The sequence below is a fragment of the Cervus canadensis genome, chromosome 13, assembly GCF_019320065.1.
Source record: "Cervus canadensis isolate Bull #8, Minnesota chromosome 13, ASM1932006v1, whole genome shotgun sequence".
Lineage (NCBI taxonomy): Eukaryota > Metazoa > Chordata > Mammalia > Artiodactyla > Cervidae > Cervus > Cervus canadensis.
The window spans coordinates 51,587,252-51,606,642 of record NC_057398.1 but is presented as its reverse complement, the minus strand read 5'-3'; the positions used below and the strand labels follow the sequence as shown (position 1 = coordinate 51,606,642).

General features: G+C 37.2%; 1 protein-coding gene across 2 annotated transcripts in view; it reads right to left on the bottom strand.

Annotated features, from left to right (window-relative positions):
* Positions 1-894: 894 nt before the first annotated feature.
* Positions 895-19,391, bottom strand: part of NVL (nuclear VCP like) — a 92,104-nt gene continuing 73,607 nt past the window's right edge. For both annotated transcript variants that reach the window (XM_043485286.1, XM_043485287.1), the window contains exons 21-23: positions 17,817-17,905; positions 10,017-10,087; positions 895-1,209 (exon numbers count right to left, since the gene is read on the bottom strand). In XM_043485286.1, the coding sequence (XP_043341221.1) occupies positions 1,165-1,209; positions 10,017-10,087; positions 17,817-17,905 (205 nt within the window). In that variant the 3' untranslated portion in view covers positions 895-1,164. The remainder of the gene's footprint in view (positions 1,210-10,016; positions 10,088-17,816; positions 17,906-19,391) is intronic.

The following is a 19,391-nucleotide window of genomic DNA, read 5'->3' as shown; positions in this document are numbered from 1 at the left end:
CTTGAATCTGGGACAGTTTGAACATCATATGATTAAGAGTAAAAGACAACACACTGAAACCATAGCAACACCTGAGTTTGATGAGAGTACTTTACAGTGTAAGAAGCTCGGCAGGACCCTCTTAAGTGATCAAAGTGGACATCCCTGGTAATGGAGCAAACCGAGACTGCATCTACCTGAGAGGATGCAGTGAGAAGACTGTCACTTCATGATGCTTATTCCTGCCGAAGATGTACAAGCTGCATTTAATTACGGGGAAACAAACTCACATTGAAGGCATTTTACAAAGTAACTGGCCAATAACCTTCAAAAGTGTCAAAAGTTAAGATAGGAGTTGTTCTAGACTTCAAGGAAAAGAGCAGGATTTCTCTGGTGGTTCAGTGGTTAAGAATCTGCCTGCCAATGTGGGGGACACAGGTTTGATCCCTGGTTCGGGGAAGATCCCACATGCTGCGGGGCAACTAGAGCCTGTGCTCTGCAACAAGAGAAGTGGCTGCCATGGGAAGCCCGTGCACGACGACGAAGAGCAGCCCCTACTCGCCACAACTGGAGAAAGCCTGCGTGCGGCAATGGAGACCCAGTGCAGCCCCCCGCCCAAAAAAGAAAAGCAATGAGTTGCAATAGCTAATTCCAAACTAGATTCCTTTGTTATAAAGGATTTCATTGGGACAACTGGAGAAACCTGAGTGGAGCCTGAGGATTTGGTAGGGAAGTATCACAGCTGACACGGCTGATCTGATGTGGATGGCTGGTTATGTAGGGGACTATCCTGCTGTGCAGGAAATATAAAGTATTTACGGGTGATCACGCATCAGGCTGGGAAGCACCCTTAGATGGTTTTGCGGGGGAAGTTCTTTTTACTGTAATTGCAACTTTTCTGTAGTACAGTCAAGGTTGTTTCAAAATAAACATTTTATTTTAAAAAGGTTATCTGTTATTTTATTTTGACAATTAATTTTTTTCCCCTTAAACAGGAGGTAGGGTGTTTCCATATGAGGTTGTCCGGATGGGAAGAATCTTCAGCTTTGACTTGGCCTCATTAATTTGAGGATAAAACGCTTATGTGAGAGCACATGTATCAAGCTGAAAGTGGGCGCTCAGAGCACGTGGGCATCTCTGGCATCTTGAGGCACTGGACTCCTGGAAGGCTCGCTGCTGGAGAAGTCACCGGCTGAGGGACCACTGCAGATCCTTATACATTGCTCGATCCTGAGAGGAGAGGAGAGGACAGAATATGGAGCTAGACACTGAAATGAGCTGAACTGTGCTCCCCAAAACTCAGATGTTGAAGTCCTCACCTCCAGTACCTCAGAGTGTGACTGGATTTGGAAATAAGGGTCTAAGTGATTTAAGTTAAAATGAAGTCATTAGGGTGGGCTTTAGTACATCCAATATCATCTGGTATCCTCATAAGAAGAGGAGTAAGACACAGACATGCACAGAGGGAAGACTACGTAAAGACTAATGCACAGAAGACCATGTAAAGATTAATTAAAAAAAAATTCTATATATTTATTTCAGTGATTTTTTTCAAGTACCTCTCTCTTCTTTTTTTTTGTTTGCACTATGCAACTTGCAGGATCTTAAGTTTCCTGTCCAGGGATTGAACCTGGGCCCATGGCAGTGAAAACACCATTTTGTAACCCTTGGACCAACTCCTGGCAAGTAGCTCAAACAATGTCAACAGTGAATATAAAATAAGTATTAGTGAAATGCTGAATTAACTCTGAAGTAAGATAAGAGGGCCTTGGTATTTCAACTCACTGCTAAATAATAAAGGTGTAGTAAAGACATTCAATCTTAAGGGAGATCAACCCTGAATATCACTGGAAGGATTGATGCTGGAATTCCAGACAACTCGCTGGAAAAGTCCCTGATGCTGGGTAAGATTGAGGGCAGAAGGAGAAGAGGGCTTCAGAGGATGAGATGGCTAGACAGCATCACCAATGCAATGAACATGAACTTGGGCAAACTTTGGAAGATGGTGAGGGACAGGGAGGCCTGGCGTGCTACAGTCTACGGGGTCACAAAGAGTCGAACAGGACTGAACAACAACAACAAAGACATTTTAAGCATGCTGTGTTTACAGCCAGATTAAAGTGATTCCCTTTTTAATAGTAATGTTTTATTTTATAAAATATTTATTGTAGAAATATTAGAAAATACAAATCAGCAGAAAAAATTAAAAAGTAATCCTTAATTTCCAGAGAAAACTATCACTACGACTTTGGTCCTCAAGATCTTGTAAATTATTATTTTTTTAGTATTTAAGTTTTTAAATTAGGTAATACATTTACATGGTTCAAAATTCAAATACGATGAAAAGTCAATTTTCAAACTTCTGTCCTCCAGTCACCCAGTTTCTCTCCCCACAAGCAATCATTAGTTTCATTAGGGCCAGTTATGACGCCAAACAGGAAAGCTGTCTTTTTATCTTAATTGTTGTGCCTTAATTTTTTAAAAGATCTCACAAAGTAATAATAATCAGCTTGGTCATCTCTTTTATTTATTATTTATTCAAAATTCATACCATGCCTATCTCCAAAAGGGAAGTGATAGCTTATGATTCACTAGGGTAGTTTTTAGAAATTAAATATTTGAAAGTTTTAAGGTTTATGACCATCAAAAGTATTAAAGAGAATATACTGGAATCAATATACTGGAATCACTGGGACACACATGTAGCCTTCCCATGGATGTTCTTCAGAGGATTAAAAAAACTACACAGTGTGTGGAACTACTGGTTCAGACATGTTAGTAATAAAATCAGTCACACTGCCTCTGTCACACTGTGCTGATACTTTCTAAGCAAAAGTTACTTGCAAACTATTTTCTAACCTTGAAGGAATCTGAGTGATCAGGTTAATACGTATTCTATATACACATCTATGGTAGTGTTTACAACTCTTTAATTGCTCAAAATGGTTCCTAACCCACGTCTTATGCAATTTTATATCTTGTGAGTCTAGCACAAAGCTTGGCATGTGTATGGTAGGTACATGATATATATATATGTTTCTGGATGGATGAAAGGATGGGATCTTAGGCAACTCAATACACAGCTAGAGGCAAGAGCAACTCTACTTGGGAAGTTTTTCTCTCAATGTGACAGACTTGATCAAGCAAATAGATGAACCATATAATCCCGAGTGTGAAGAAGAGAATCAAAGTGTGCCAGCCAATGGGTGTGAAAAACACTAAACCAACGAGTTAATAAAACAGGAGTGTTTCTGTGGTGTGGTTTTAATAGGGGAGGAGGGAAAAAAATACCTAATTTATGTTTGAGTGAGGTTTCCTTCCTGACAGTTTAACAATGCCATAGTAGGCAGAGGGAAAGACTACATTTGAGATAATACATAGCTGGGAAAACAATTTCAAGGTCTCAACATTTACTGATGTTAACCCAGGTTCAGGTCTCTGGTGAGCAGTTATTACCAAAAAAACCAAATCAACAAAATAAGTTATGTTTTATAAGTCTGTGAAGTGACACATATTGGATAATGGTTTCATTCAGGGAAGAAAGTAAACAGCTGACTAAGAAGTAACTGGCAAAAAGAGTCCAATCGTCTAAGCTGGGGTATCTGTCATAATGAACTGCTAATCTATTCGGCCTTCTTAGGACCACACTAAGACATGGCCTCTCATGAGAAACTAGGACTGGGGCTGGGATCTTCAGATGGGAGCCTGAAAGACTGGCAGCAAAGAAGTAGGAATGAATGAGGAATACAGGCAGAGACTCAGAAGGAATGTTTGCAAACTGTGCTCACATCTCACCCTCAGCTGGTTTATGAGGATTTACTGGGTCAGGTGACAAGTTTCTGCATCTGGCCTCTAAACCAGACCCTACTAGCATGTTAGCCAATTGCTGGACACCAAATCCACTTCACATGCTGTTGTTTTCCCCTCAAACTAAAAACCGTGTGGCACCAGGGAGCCGACTGCTTCAAGGAAACAGAAGGCACCAGTTAGCAGGGCAGATTTACCTAGCATGAGAACAGGCTGAACATTTCTGAACTATACAGATCAGTTCTGTGGACCTTGGGACAGAATGTACACACCGTTCTCCTTTCATTTTTCTTTTTCCTTTTTTGACATCTCCCAATCATTTATTTAATGTTAACTTACTTCAAAGCAACTGCTATCTCCATAAGTATGTCTGAAAGGTTAAAATGTAAAATGTAATCAGGTGTTCCTTTTGTGTTTAACAAGCCTAGCAGATTCTCTTTCAGTATGAAAAAACTTAAGTCCGCCACTAAGTCAATAACTTGATGCCAGTGTCTTATCTATAGCTTTTTATCCTAGGGCCTGAAGTCATGATCTTTAGAAAACTATGCTACCCCTTACATTCCACCTGGCTAGAGTATCTAACTTTAGAGCTAGTCATAGTGATTAGTTTTGCCATGGGCTCTAACCTGAGCTGGACTAATCGCAGGTTCCCTGAAACTCTCCTGTTGGAGCTATCAGGAAATTCTCTTGCTATGGGGGTTAATAAACAAGTAGCCTGTATGTCTGGGCCTGCAGGCAGCCTTTTCCCATAAGAAACAAAGCAATGAAGTTTCTGGATCCAGCATGCCTGAAGCCAGTAATACTCTCAACTTCCTTATATGTGGAATGGATTCCTCACATACAGACTTGGGTTTTCGTCATTTACAACTAAAGGAACCCTAATATTAAAAGTAGAAAGAGCCAGCTTACAAATGAGCCGCTCAATCCTACATTCAGAAATGTATCAACAAACGCCATGCCTGTCTTATGGTTTGATTTTTCAAATGGATTTTGTTTGACTATCCAACTCCTGTAATTTCAACTGAATTCTCCTAAATCAGAAAGAAAAAGATGGTTTCCCAAAAATAGAGTAGTCATATGATCCAGCAATCCCACTGGCACCCTTCTGGAAGAATGAGATAACGCCCCTTGGCAGCAACATGCACAGGCTGAGATTATCATACTAGGTGAACTAAGTCAGACAAAGAGAAAAATAACACATGAAATTACTTATATGTAGAATCTAAAACATGACACCAACGAATCTATTTACAAAATAGACTCACAGACATAGAAAACAAACTTACAGCTACCAAAGGGAAAAGGGGTTGGGGAAGAGATAAATTAGTTCATGATTAGCAGATACAAACTACTATTTATAAAAGAGACAGGAAATTCCCCAGAGGTCCAATAGATAGGGCTCCATGCTTTCACTGCCAGGGGCCTGGGGTTCAATCCCTGGTTGGGGAACTAAGATCCTGCAAGCGTCACAGCTCGGCCAAAATAAATAAATAAACTAGATAAAGAAAATCCTACTGTATAGCACAGGGAACTACATTTAATATCTTAAATAATACTGAAAATAATATGAATAGTATATATATACACATATATAATATACTTAAATATATATCTGAGTCAGCTTTGCCGTATACCAGAAACTAACACAACATTGTAAACCAACTGTACTTCAACTAAAACAATTTAAGGAAGGAAGACGTTCTCTGGTACAGCTGTGGACTGTGAAGGAGAACCAGAAAGCAGAGACTTAATGCCCCCCCCCCCCCACCCAAACATAATATCCACTGGTTTCAAATTTACCAGCAGAGTTTTAGAAAAGGTAACAAAATTAGATTTTACTCCTTAATTATCACAGATGCAAGGATGAAAATGTGGCCCAATTTAAGGATAGGTCAAGCAAGCAATTTTCAAACTCTGCGTGACATTTTTATAGCCAACTCTAATACAATTACTTAATTGTAACTGCAAAATATGTAACACTTAAATGTAAAAACATTAAACATGGAAGCTTTTCAAAATTAAGAGCAGGCAAATACAAACAAGATGGTTTCATTTTTTTAGTCTAGAAAACTGAAGTAAATATTTAGAGGTAAAGAAGGTAAAAGAATGACAAATGAAGAGCCATCCCAGGTCAATATATAAAGACCAAATGAACCTCTATATACTAGTAGCAATTAGAGAACAATATTTTAAAAAACATTATAAAAAATAAAAAATTATAAATTACTTAGGAATAAATTTGATGAAAAATGTACATCTTGAAAAATTTACAACCTGAAAATGCAAAACATTACTAGGAGAGATCAAATGGCTCTAATAAGTGAATTTTTAAAAAATGAATAAATAATTATAAAAGAAATAAAATTATCTAAATAAATGAACAGATATACTAAGTTCACTGATTGAAAAACTCAGTATTTTTAATACCTCTGCTCTCCCAACTGATCTACAGATTCAATGCAAATCCATTCAAAATCCCAGAAAGTTTCTTTTGCAGAAATTGATAAACTGCAAATTTTATATGGGAAAGCAAAGAGACTAAAATAGATAAAACAATTTTTGGGGAAAAAAAGAAGAAATCTGAATGACTTACACTAGCTGACTTCAAGATTAACATATGTATTCTGTAATAATCAAGGGGACTTCCCCAGAAGTCCGGTGATTAAGAATCTAAATTTCCACTGCAGGGAGCACAGGTTTGATCCCTGGTTGGGGAGCTAAGATCCCACATGCTGTGGCCAGAAAATAAATAAAAATTAAAAATTGATGTAAAATAATCAAGAGAGTGGCAAAAAATGTACAGTGGCATAAAATGGATATAAAGATCAGTGAAACAGAAAAAAGAGTGAAGAAATACATTCATGCATAGATGATCAATTGGTTTTCAAAAAGAGGGCATGATAATTCAATGAAAGGAAAGTATTTTCAACCAACAGGACCACAGTAACTAGACAGCTGCATGGGAAAAAATATCATGGCTTTTCTATCTCATTTTAAATTAAAAAAATTAGTTTGTAATGGATCATAGTTCTAAATGTAAAAGATAAAACTATAAAACTACTAGAGAAAAGCAAAGGAGAAAAATTTTTCATAAACTTAGGATAATCAAGATTTCTTATGACAGAAAAACACAAATTATTTTTAAAAAATTGGATTTCATACAAATAAAAAACTTCTGTTCTTCAAAAGATGCTTTAAGAAAATTAAAAAAAAAATTAGGACAAAATATCCTCAATATGAACATCTGTATTCCTCAGCCATAAAAAAGAACAAAATAATGTCATTTGCAGCAACATGGATGAATCTAGAGATTATTATAGTAGGTAAAGTAGGTTAGAAAAAGAAAGACAAATATGATACTGCTTATATGTTGAATCTAGAAAAAAATGGTACAAATGAACTTCTATTTATAAAACAGAAACAGAGTCACAGATATCGAAAGCAAACTTATGGTTACCAAGGGGGAAAGAGGCAGGGATGGATAAACGTGGAGACTGGGACCGACATGACACATACTGCTATATACAAAGTAGATAACTAGTGAGGACCTATGGACATCACAGAGAGCTCTCTCAATGTTCTGTAATACCTATATGAGAAAAAAAAATCTAAAAAAAAAAAAGAGTGGAGATATATATACATAACTGATTTGTTGTATATATCTTGAAACACATTTTAAATTAACTATACTCCAAAATAAATCCTACAGATATTTCAGAAAAAAATGTGTATCTCATTAAAGGCTTCAAGCCAAGATAAACTAAGAATTTGCACAACTTAATAATAAGAAAACAACTCAATGTTTGTTTTTTTTTTTTTACAACTCAATGTTTTAAGAGCAAAAGGTGAGGACACAAAATAAGATATCCAAATGATCAATAAGCACATGAAAAAATGCTAAACATTTCAGTCATCAGGAAAACAAATTTAGACCACAACAGGATACTATTTCACATACAGTAGAATGGCTAAAATTAAAAGACTGAAAATACTCAAGTGTTGGTGAGAGTGTGGGCCAATTGGAATGCTCACAAAATGCAAAACAGTCACTTGGAAAAGAAGGTTGGCAGTTTCCTATAAAGTTAAACATACACTCGCCACAAGATCCAGCAATTCCTCTCCTAGTTATTTACTCAAGAGAAATAAAAACACATGTTCTCATTCTCTCTCTCTCTGACACACTATTATCTGAGGAAGCCCAAAACTGGAAAAAACCCAAGTGCCCACCAGCAGGGGAAAGGATACACAAACTGCAGTATATTCATATCATGGAAAACTACTCAGCGAGAGAATGGACCAAACTCGTGAAAAACAGCAATGTGGATGAATCTCCGCAACATTACATGAGCAGAAGAAGCCAGACAAATGCGTATATCAATATGATTCTATTTACATAAAGTTCCAAAACAGGTGAAGTTAGAGCATGATGACAGCAGTCAGATCAGGGCTTCGCTGGTACAGCCTTTGTAAAGGGACTGACCACTACAAAGGAACACAGCAACCTTCTCAAGTGATGAGAATGTTCTGTTATTGACTGAGGTACCAGTTAAGTTTGCCAAAGCTTACAGAACTGTAGGACTTCCCAGATGCTGCTGGTGGTAAAGAACCTGTCTGCCAGTGCAGGAGACATAAGAGATGTGGGTTCAATCCCCGGGTCGGGAAGATTCCCTGGAGGAGGGCACAGCAACACACTCCGCTATTCTTGCCTGGAGAAGCCCATGGACAGAGGAGCCTGGCGGGCTACAGTCCGTGGGGCTGTACAGAGTTGGATACGACTGAAGCGAGTTAACATCGCATGCGCGGAACTGTATTTGTGCATTACCAAGGTAAATACAATTTCAATTTTAAAAAAGTAAGGTTACAGGATGAGAGTGACAAATGTGGAGCTATGCCAGTGTGTCCTGATTCTTGGAAAGCCTCAAATCGAAACTCTGATTACAGGTAATAAACATAAGGAAGATTTGTTTTTTAATGACTAAATCTTGCGGGGGCGGGGGGGCACTTACATCACTACTTTCTTGTTGATCAGAATGAAAAGTGCCAGGAAGATTAATTGTAAAACTGTTTTATTTTAATTAATAAGACTATCTGACTCAAAGACAGGCAATGAAATAAAAACATTTCCTCTAGTGTACAAAATGCCTGAGACGTCAAAGTAGACTTTCATTTCTCCACATATGGTAAAAGACCCAGGCCAGGTTCAGCAGACTAGACTTCAGCTGAAAAAGAAGTAAGCTATATACCTAAAAGACACCATCACCAGCCCAAACTCCTTAACTGATTACTTTAGTTAAAAGTGGTAAGATGGTCAAATAAGAGTATTTACACCAGGACTAGAGGCACTGGAACACAGCAACCCATCTCATATAACTGTCTGAACTTGGACTTGAATGTTTTCAATCAATAATCTTAAGAAATACTGAGCCGGGGGTAATAAATGGATAATGAGCTAGAGGAATTTTAAGTATAGTCAATAAACAGAATCACATGGCTAAGGCAAATTAGACTTCTGGAAGTCCAGAAACAAAAGATATCCATCCAAGATAGGTGGTTCAGTCGCTAAGTCGTGTCCAGCTCTTGCGATCCCATGGACTATAGCCTGCCACGCTCCTCTGTCCATGGGATTCTCCAGGCAAGAATACTGGAGTGGGTTGCCATTTCCTTCTCCAGAGGATCTTCCTGACCCAGGAACAGAACTCGGGTCTCCTGCATTGCAGGCAGATGATTTACCAACTGAGCTATGAGGGAAGCCCTAAGATATCCGGTGTTCAATTCAGACATTTCTTTGGGTTGGATATTTCCCTGCAAACTCTTCTGTGCCACAGTAACCTCACTTCACTTAACAGCAAACATTTTAACTTACTACAGACAGAATACCTCAACACAGTAAGAAATAAATACAGTAAAATCCAGCATTTTTTGTAAGGACAAGTCTGAGTGATTTTTAACTCTTCTCTGACCTTACAGTGAAGGTATTTTTACCTTTCTGAAACTATGAGTAAGTGTAAAGGGTGATACAGGTCAAATAATACTTGAATGAGAATGATTAAAAATTCTGAGATTATGAAAACATACACGGGGTCATTTCCTCTCTGTGTTTAGTCTCTAGAAACATTCAAAGTTACAGTCTCTCAAGAACACTCTCTCAGAGGCAACCATTTTGCTTTTTGTCATGAATTCATACTACTCTCAATTCTAATTGCTATTCTACCTTTAAGAGCATTGCTTACCTCTTTTGATACAGATGATTTTACTTTCTTGAAAGCTTCTTCAAAGTGCTTCTGACTAACCTTCAGTTCACCTGTGGAGCAAATGCACGAACATACATAATATTTGGGTATAGTAAGCTAACTGTGATTTATAACTAAATTTCTCTTGAGAGGTTTACTAGCATTCAAGAGGAACACTGAGGCAATTAATGACACTGGCTCTATTCTTTTTCAGAGCAATGTTCAAACCAGATATATTCTGCTCATCAAAGTTACAGTTTTTCCTTTTCTTAATTTACATATACCTAACCATATTTAATTTTCCATACATGCTTAAGTCATGTCATATATTTTAAAAGCACAGTCTTTTTCCCCCCCAGCAATCAAAACAGTTTATTGTGGAACAAATTATATTACAAAGTACTTTGTCCATATTTAAATAAAATATGTCCATTATTTAAAATAAAAAAGAGATTCTTATCCTTAAAAAAGATAAATGGTTCATATGTTCTGTTACTTTGTGTTCCCCTTGGCTTTACTAAGATACTGTTAGTATATAATAAATGTAAGTTAACTTTAAGAAGTACAATGTGATATGATGATCTTTTGCAAAATGGTTACCACAATAAGGTTAGTTAACATCTCCAGCCCCTCATGATCACTTTTTTATTTATTTTTGTGGTGATAATTACTAAGATCTACTCTCTGAACCGCTTTCAAGTTCAGCTGACCCTTCAACAATGTGAAGGTTAGGAGTGGTGGCTGTCAGTCAAAAGTCTATGTTTAACTTTATAGTTGACTCTCTGAATCTGTGGTTCTTTTCCTGTAGATTCAACCAAGCATGGATCGTGTGGTGCTATACTACATATTTGCTGAAAAGAATCCACGTGTATCAGTGGATCTGCACAGTTCAAACCCAGGTTAACTGTATATAACACACTACTGATAATTAGTACACGGGATCCTCAGAATTTATTCATTGTATAGCAGGAAATCTGTACCCTCTGATCAATATCTCCCCATTTTTCCCACTCTCTGGCTCATCATATTTTAGTGTAGTAACACCCAAAGAGAACTATCACTCATTAACAGATAACCCCGTTATCTTTGTATTCTTTACTTAATGGCAATGTTCATGAAGAAGAGTCAGAATTGTTCTTTTTCAAGATAATTCAAATTAATTTAAGAATGAAAAATGGAATTCCATATTATTTAGTATGGAATACATACATACATAATACACCATAATACATAATATATATAGATCATATGACAACACTGGACTAGAAGGGTGCTTTAATTCCTTATAAGTATAGTTATGCCAACACATGGTAAGAGAAATCTAGTAACTAAACGTTAATTAAGTAAGGCTTCACTTACAATTATATGACAACTTATGTGATGACAATTTATACTTAAAATAGTACTAATATAGAAATTAAGAAAGTGTATTTACCTAAAAGTAAAATACAATGTGTAGCTGAACACGTCAAACCGAAGTTGAATGGCATTACTGATTTCAGGTTCAGTAAGATATCAATGCAAAGTCCCTGAAGGACAGGCAGCTGGAAATGCAAACTGCATCAAAGCAGGAATGTCAGAATCTGTTACACACATTTATAAAAAGACATCCCATCAATTATTAGGGGCAGTCAATACATATACAGAGGCCTGCTAACTTTTAGTGACAAACAAATCCAAAGATAATGATCACATTCAGCTCTCAGGCAGCATACTACCACATAAGGATTTTTTACATGACATCCTAATTTTGTGAATTATATCCCACCCACTTTCAAAACAAACTTAAAACAGCTTACATAAAAGAAGTTCATAGAACTGAATCTTCAAATTAAACAACCAAAAAACTCAGGGACTTCATGATTAAGATACGTGTGTTGATTTTCTGGGTCTGCTGAGGCTGCCTGCAGTGGCCCAGGCATCAACACTGGACAGAATCCAGTCTATGTAACTATGGAGGATACTGCAGCAGTGTCAGGAGTGACCAGAGCAGCCACTTGTACGGGCCCTCCTTCAACGGCGGGCTATCCACTGTGACAACCTCGGTTCTTGTGTGACGGCATCTTATCAGACATGGTCTCAGCATTCCTCGGGCTTCCCTGGTGGCTCAGACGGTAAACAGTCCATCTGAAATGTGGGAGACCTGGGCTCGATCCCTGAGCTGGGAAGATCCCCGGGAGGAGGGCATGGCAGCCCACTCCAGTATTCTTGCCTGGAGAATCCCCATGGAGAGAGGATCCCGGCGGGCTACAATCCACAGGGTCGCAAAGAGTCGGACACAACAGCAGCTCAGCAGCAGCAGCATTGCTCACCTACACTAACTCAGAAGCACTCTCAGGGCAATTCAGCCAGAACAAGTGCAGCAGCTTACTGACCTCCTGGAGAACAACCCATCAGTAAAGGGTGGGATTAGGCAAAGTGAGCTTTAGGCAAGGAGCAGATCTCAATGGATGAGCTGTTAACAAGATATTTGGAAAAACAAGATTTTGAATAAATGGTATGAGAAATTCAAGATGCGAAGACTCCGACAGAACTAGAGACTTCTCTGCTTAAGCATGGAGAAAATGTTAGGAGCTGAAGTAGACAGACTTCTGAAGTCTGACGTGCAGATCTGGAGATACTATAGACTTGATGGGATGAATCAATCTCCTTGGAGGGAGCCTCGGAAACAAGTTTGCCAAGTCTATTTTCCCACAATGAAGAAGTCCATGCCATTCAGAAGCCGTTTCTTTTTTTAAGATAGAGGCAATATTTACTTAAAGGGCAATTCAACCTTCCACAGAACTAAAGCAACCTTTAAGAGACATGTTACAAGTTCAAACAATTTGGAACTCATACTTTCAGTGTTTCAAAAGGAAACATTTTAGTTACTTGAATTGTTCACAATTTCTCATTTTAGATTGTGTCTATTGTACCTTGCAATCAAGTTTCTTCACATTGATAAAAACAACTGGCACCCATAAGATTATGATTTTTAATTTAGTTGCCAGTGAAGATTTCCTTCCATCAAATCTGTCAATATTGAACATTCTGGCTAAACATAGGTTTGTGGTTTTTAAAAGTCACTCCATTTCAAAGTCTGTCTTTCCTTATACAAAGGTAGAAGTTATTTCAACATACCTTGTATTTTTGCCCTGAGCACTAAGAGGAACACTCTGCTAACCTAGTTACCCATAAATGTTCACTCCAGAAAGGGCTTGGTTACCTAATTGAAGGAAGATATTTTAGTACACTCTTTTTTAGGTCATGCTAGTTGCCATTTTGTAAAATTTCTTTTCTCTCCTTTGCTTTTTTTCCTTATTTAGTTCAATCTTTCTAATGGTAGGAAATATAAAATAGCCCTAGATGGCTCCATGGGCCAGTGTGATCACTGCTTTTTGTTTTTCACTAGGAGATAAAAGGCAATGGCACCCCACTCCAGTACTCTTGCCTGGAAAATCCCATGGACGGAGGAGCCTGGTAGGCTTGCAGTCCATGGGGTCTCAAAGAGTCAGACATGACTGCGCGACTTCACTTTCACTTTTCACTTTTCTGCATTGGAGAAGGAAGCGGCAACCCACTCCAGTCTTCTTGCCTGGAGAATCCCAGGGATGGGGTCGCACAGAGTCGGACACGACTGAAGTGACTTGGCAGTAGCAGTAGCAGGAGATAAAAAGAATCCACCTGCCAATGCAGGGGATGCAAGGGATGCAGCTTCAATCTCTGGGTTGGAGAGAGCCCTTGGAGGAGGAAATGGCAACCCATGCCAGTATTCTTGACTGGAAAATTCCATGGACAGATCCCGCGATTGCAAAGAATCGGACACAACTGAGTGAGCACACAGCATACAATGCATTTATAAGCATTTTGGCATTCTGTAAAGTGGACTAGAAATATGATATTTCTTGATTTGAGAGAAGTAAACCTCATTTGCAGAAACTTGTGGCCACGATTCTGTAAAGTATAGTCAACAGTGTGTCTTTAACAAGTTTCTTGTAGTTACGAATAGGCAGTTAGCATAGTGTGATTATAACATTATGTAAGTAAGTAGCTTTCTAATGATCATAAGGTATCAAGGTGAAAAAACATGTAATTCAGCAATTGAAAACAGTGCAAAACTACAACTGTGTCTTCACTGATCAAAACAATTCATATACACTTTATTTTATTTTTTTTCTTTTCTGACAAATTTTTAATTTTTATGTTTCACAATTACATATCAGATTTGGCTATATATTTATGCTATTTTGATCAACTATGAACTAATAATTGTAGTAATCACTCTATATAGCATAATTTTTTAACTTGTAAAGCCTTATCACCAAAGGGAATTATTTAAAATAATGTGTCATATACAAGGTATATGTGTGCTCAGTCGCTCAGTTTTGTCCAACTTTTTGTGACCCCCCTGGACTGTAGCCTATCAGACTCCTCTGTCCACAGAACGTCCCAGGCAAGAATGGAGTGGGTTGCCATTTCCTTCTCCAGGGTCATATACACTTTAAATTGTCCAGTAAGCATTGTCCAAGCAAGAGTGATGGCTTGGTGAAGAATCTCTTTGCTGGGTAAGTGAGTGCTTAAGGACCTAGGTCAGTGTCTAGAAACTTATTTAAAGTTTATTATAGCAAATTGTAATGCTGGAAACAAAAAAAATAAACATTTGATCGAAGTGTTTGGAACATTAATTTTTTGATCCAGAACAGTCATTTACTAAAAAATTGTGAAAATTTACATTGTTGTATGCATTGTACTTTTTCTCCCCCCGCATTCTACTCTTATAAAGCATTTTGCATGCTGTACATTTAAAGTAAAATGACATTCTAATTTTAAAGACATAAAACTGTTTTTTAGATATATATGTATACACATAGCTTGTTCTTATGGTTTCAAATTCTTCAGCCTTATTTTTTAAAAAGTTTTTACACATTATAATTCACTTTATACTCTGTGGGTCTTCCTTCCTCCCCTTTCCCACCTGTCAACTTGTTATTCCATGTCAGTGTCATATGTGAAGTTACCAAATGGTATCCAATTACCTCCTAGTAAAATTACTCTGAAAATTTTCACATAGCTAGACAAGAATACTAACTTATTTAAAGAAATCTCAAAACTGATGTGCAGTGGCTACTCCCAATGACAGTTTTTTTGTTTTGTTTTTTTTAAAGGACTCCCTAAAAGAGGCCAATTCCTGATATACTTTTGATTTTGGTTGAGGTCATATCTACTCTTAGATAATAACTGGTGGCTTATGTTTCTATCCTTTCTTTCCAGTTCTTTCTTTCTGTTCTGCACTGATACTTTAAGTGAAATTTGACACAAAGAAGCACATCAATGGTCCTTCTTTTTACATTTTAAACTAGAGTCAAATTTTAATTCTGAAACCAGGGAATTCAGACCTCTTTCTTTAAAAACAAGAAAACACCTAGTTTTTCAGGTTTATTATTTTTTTTCCAACTTAATACTTCTTACTGAAAGTCTTGGTCTTATGCATAGCATTAAGATATTTAAGCACATAAATCTTAATATTTCTGAGGAAAATAGAATAGTAGTGGAATAACTACAAAAGTAATACAGTAGAATAACTGCAAAAGTAATGCTGTACAGAGAAGGGGTCAGTCAATGCCATGACTCCTATTTGTATTAAGCTGAAATATGGAAATCAGCAAAGGTGAAGTATACTTATTTTCAGCTCTGGCTGTATCAGGCCCCAAACTATGGAAGATGGAACATTTTTTAGACCATAGCGGAGGGGGATGATGGACGGAGACCTATTTTTAAGAGGACCATGTTGGTGATCAGTAGAATTCAACCTCAAAGAGGGAGATTCCTGAATGTATACTGAGGAAACTGTAAGATAGAATCACACTGGAAAATTGGCAAGTTTTTTCAAAAACAAAGTTATTATCTGTATACATCATCCTACACATCAAGTAACCCAGAACAACAAAATGGCATTAGACTTGAATTTAGCGTATATGATTTTAGTGTTACCTTAGTTAATTCATATTTTGGATAATGCTTTTTCCTAAGATTATACCACCTATGGGAAGTGGCTTAAGTTTTTTTTTTTTTTTTCACTTTTTTTTTTTGTGGCTTAAGTTTTAAATCTGATAAATTTTCAAGGCAGAATGCTGGAAACTATAGAAAACTGCACAGGCATTTGGAATTTATACCATTTTTTCTTAGATTGCATTAGTCAAGCTTTGGCATTTCTTTTAAATTTGAAGATCCCCAATATGCCAAACTCTCAGAAGTCAGTGGAGCAAAGAATTGAAGGAAAAATGGTGATTTAAAGACTGTCCCCTCTAAATCCCGCCTTCTTGTCTCTGAAATGGTACTTTGGAAGTCATTTAGACAGCAGATTGGTCTGGGAGCCTCTGTATATGCTTAAGTTTACTAGCATCCCTCAACTTGGTTTTATGGAAAAGAGAACATCTTTGTTTCTATTATACTGTATTTCACCTGTCTGATTTCTATGGCAGGTTAGATTTTCCTGGTCCCGTAGGGTACATTTTGCCTTAATAAATTGTTTGTGTGTAAGAGTGGTTCACTTCTTAGTCTAGAGCATTTCCCTCCCTTATAAATGTTTGTTAAACATAAAAAAAGGGGATGGGGAAGGAGAGGGTGGGACGAACGGCGAGAGTAACACAGAAACATATATACTACCATATGTAAAATAGGTAGCCAGTGGGAATTTGCTGGATGACTGAGGGAACTCAAACCAAGGCTTTGTGACAACCTGAAGGGGTGGGATGGGGTAGGAGGTAGGAAGAAGGTTCAAGGGGGAAGGGATATATGTATACTGATGGCTGATTCATGATGATGTATGCTAGAAATCAACACAGTATTATAAAGCAATTATTCTTCAATTAAAAATGAATAAATTTTTAAAAAGTAAAGCCTAAATAATTAAAAATAATAAAAAAAGAAGATATGTGTGTTGATAAATCTAGGCTAAGCATATGCTGCTGTAACCGTAAACAAAAGTTAGCTCCAAGATTCCTGGTAGCCAAAGAAAAAAGGGAAAAGAATAAATGAAATAAACACAAATAAAGAAACATCTTCTGGGAAATCTAATGAATAAAAGGAGATCAATAAAGGTTTGAACTTGAGATGAAAGTACAGGTTTGGAGGAAAAGGCAGGTCTTTCTGAAGAAAGTATTCGATAGTGCTAAGTATCTATATTCAAAGACAGCCACACACTGCAACTGATCAAACAATTCTCCCAGGAACCAGGCAGGGAAAGCAGAGGCTATTTCTCTACTTGGCAGTCAGACTGCAGGTCACAAATAAATCATTTTCATCTACACACACCCAAATGGTATTCTCAAATACACTGTCAAATGCGAAGAACAGTACAAAGCTGTTGTGATATCCCAAAAGAAAGTATAAGTATATGGAAAGTCATTTCAATTTTCATTTCTTATGTGTTTTCTAAGCTCTTCAGGTTAGGTTACATTTTAACAGTAGGTATCACCCTAACAAAAGAATGAGAAGGTTTTCCAGGACTGATAAACAGATCAAACTCATGATGAAAACAGTATATGTAGCTACTAGCCTTACTCTAAACATTCTCATATGATGATAAGCAAAGAAAGAGTACATTGTATAAGGCACCAAGTAACTGCTATTATTATAGCTGTCAGCTACAGAGGTTATATAATATTACAGAACAGCTGCTAAAGGTCTCATCGGAAAAATGTCAGTTTTAATATCACAGATGAGAGATGCTAGAAAATGGTCATTTTCCAGGTTAACAGTGGCATTAGGTACCCAGAGTGATAATTAACTAGGACTGAGAGATTTTGGAGAGAACTGTACCTTTTTCACTTCCACTCTTCTGTCTTGCCATTTCCTGCTTCAGGGCACAGATAGAAGCCTCCCGTACCAAAGCAGAGAGATCTGCACCTCTGAAATAAGAGAAGAGCTCTTAACTCATTTATTCTTAGACACTGTGCAAAAGCCCAGAAAAAAGTCTGAAAGCAATTTCCTTTTTTCTTTAAATGTATTTTTTTAAAGTCTTTTTATTGAATTTGTGATAATATTGCTTGTTTTATATTCTGGTTTTTTGGCCAAGAAGCAGGTGGGATCTTGGCTCCTTGATCAGGGATCGAATCTGTGCCCCCTGCATTGGAAGGCAGAGTCTGGACTGGATCACCAAGGAAGTCCTGTAATTTCCTTTTAAGTTACATATTAAACATTCAGGAAAGAAAGTGACCAACAAAGGTGGGATAAACCAATCATGGTCACTAGGAAAGAGCTTTTAGTTTTTACGCAAAATACTTCTAAGTTTTAGAAGAAAGGAAATTATGAAGGAAACATGCAGTGACTCAAATATTCTCATGCTAATCACTACAGATAGCAATGTTAATATAAAAAGTCTAAAACAGTCAGAAGAAAGCAACTTACACATTATTTACTGTAAAATTTTATTCACAAGGCTCATGCTAAAGTACAAACTGGCCCATTACAAGTATATACCATTAGTATATTACCTAAAGTCTAAACTAATCTTATATAAAAAGTCATTTATGACCCCTACTTCAAAAAAGGAAAATACAAAGGCTAAAGTGTTTGATGCACTTGATTCAAGGGCAAGCTGAATTGACACATCATAAATTACTTAAAATATGACAAGAACTAACAAGTCTTCATTTAATTGGTCTGTGTAATAATATGCTCAATCAGCATGGTTCTTGCATTCAATGAAAGATGTTGGGGTTGACTGGTGTTTCAATACATGACCTCTTTAACAGGATTCTTCGAGATTCTTTGAGAAAGAGTTTCAACTGGGAGATAAAAACCTCATCTTAAAAAAAAAATCCTCATCTCTACACAAACTTATTTAATATATAATACTGATAATCCACATACCTACTATTATTAAATTTAGTTTAAATTATTAACTGAACTCAATGTTACTGCTGGTTAGGTGTTAGGTTTGTAATATTATTTAACAATCACATACATGCTTAGGGTATTCATTTCTTTGTGAAAAGCGTGAAAGTGTTAGTCACTCAGTCGTGTCCAACTCTATGTGACACCATGAATTACAGCCCACCAGGCTCCTCTGTCCATAAAATTCTTCAGACAAGAATACCAGAGTGGGTTGCCATTCCCTTCTCCAGGGTATCTTTCCGACCCAGGGCTTGAACCCAGGTCTCTCGCATTCACGCAGATTCTTTACTGTCTGAGACATCAGGGAAACCCCACAAATTAAATCAACACTGGTGCAGAGACACCATTAACTAAAGTAACAAGTAGCTGAAGGCTGCAGTATTATTCAGTCCCTGTGATGACAGTGGTATTAAAACCTAAAACATATACCATTCAAGTTTAACCCTGACCCATTTAATAAATAACCTCCTATGTGGCATAATCCAAAAGATTGGCCCA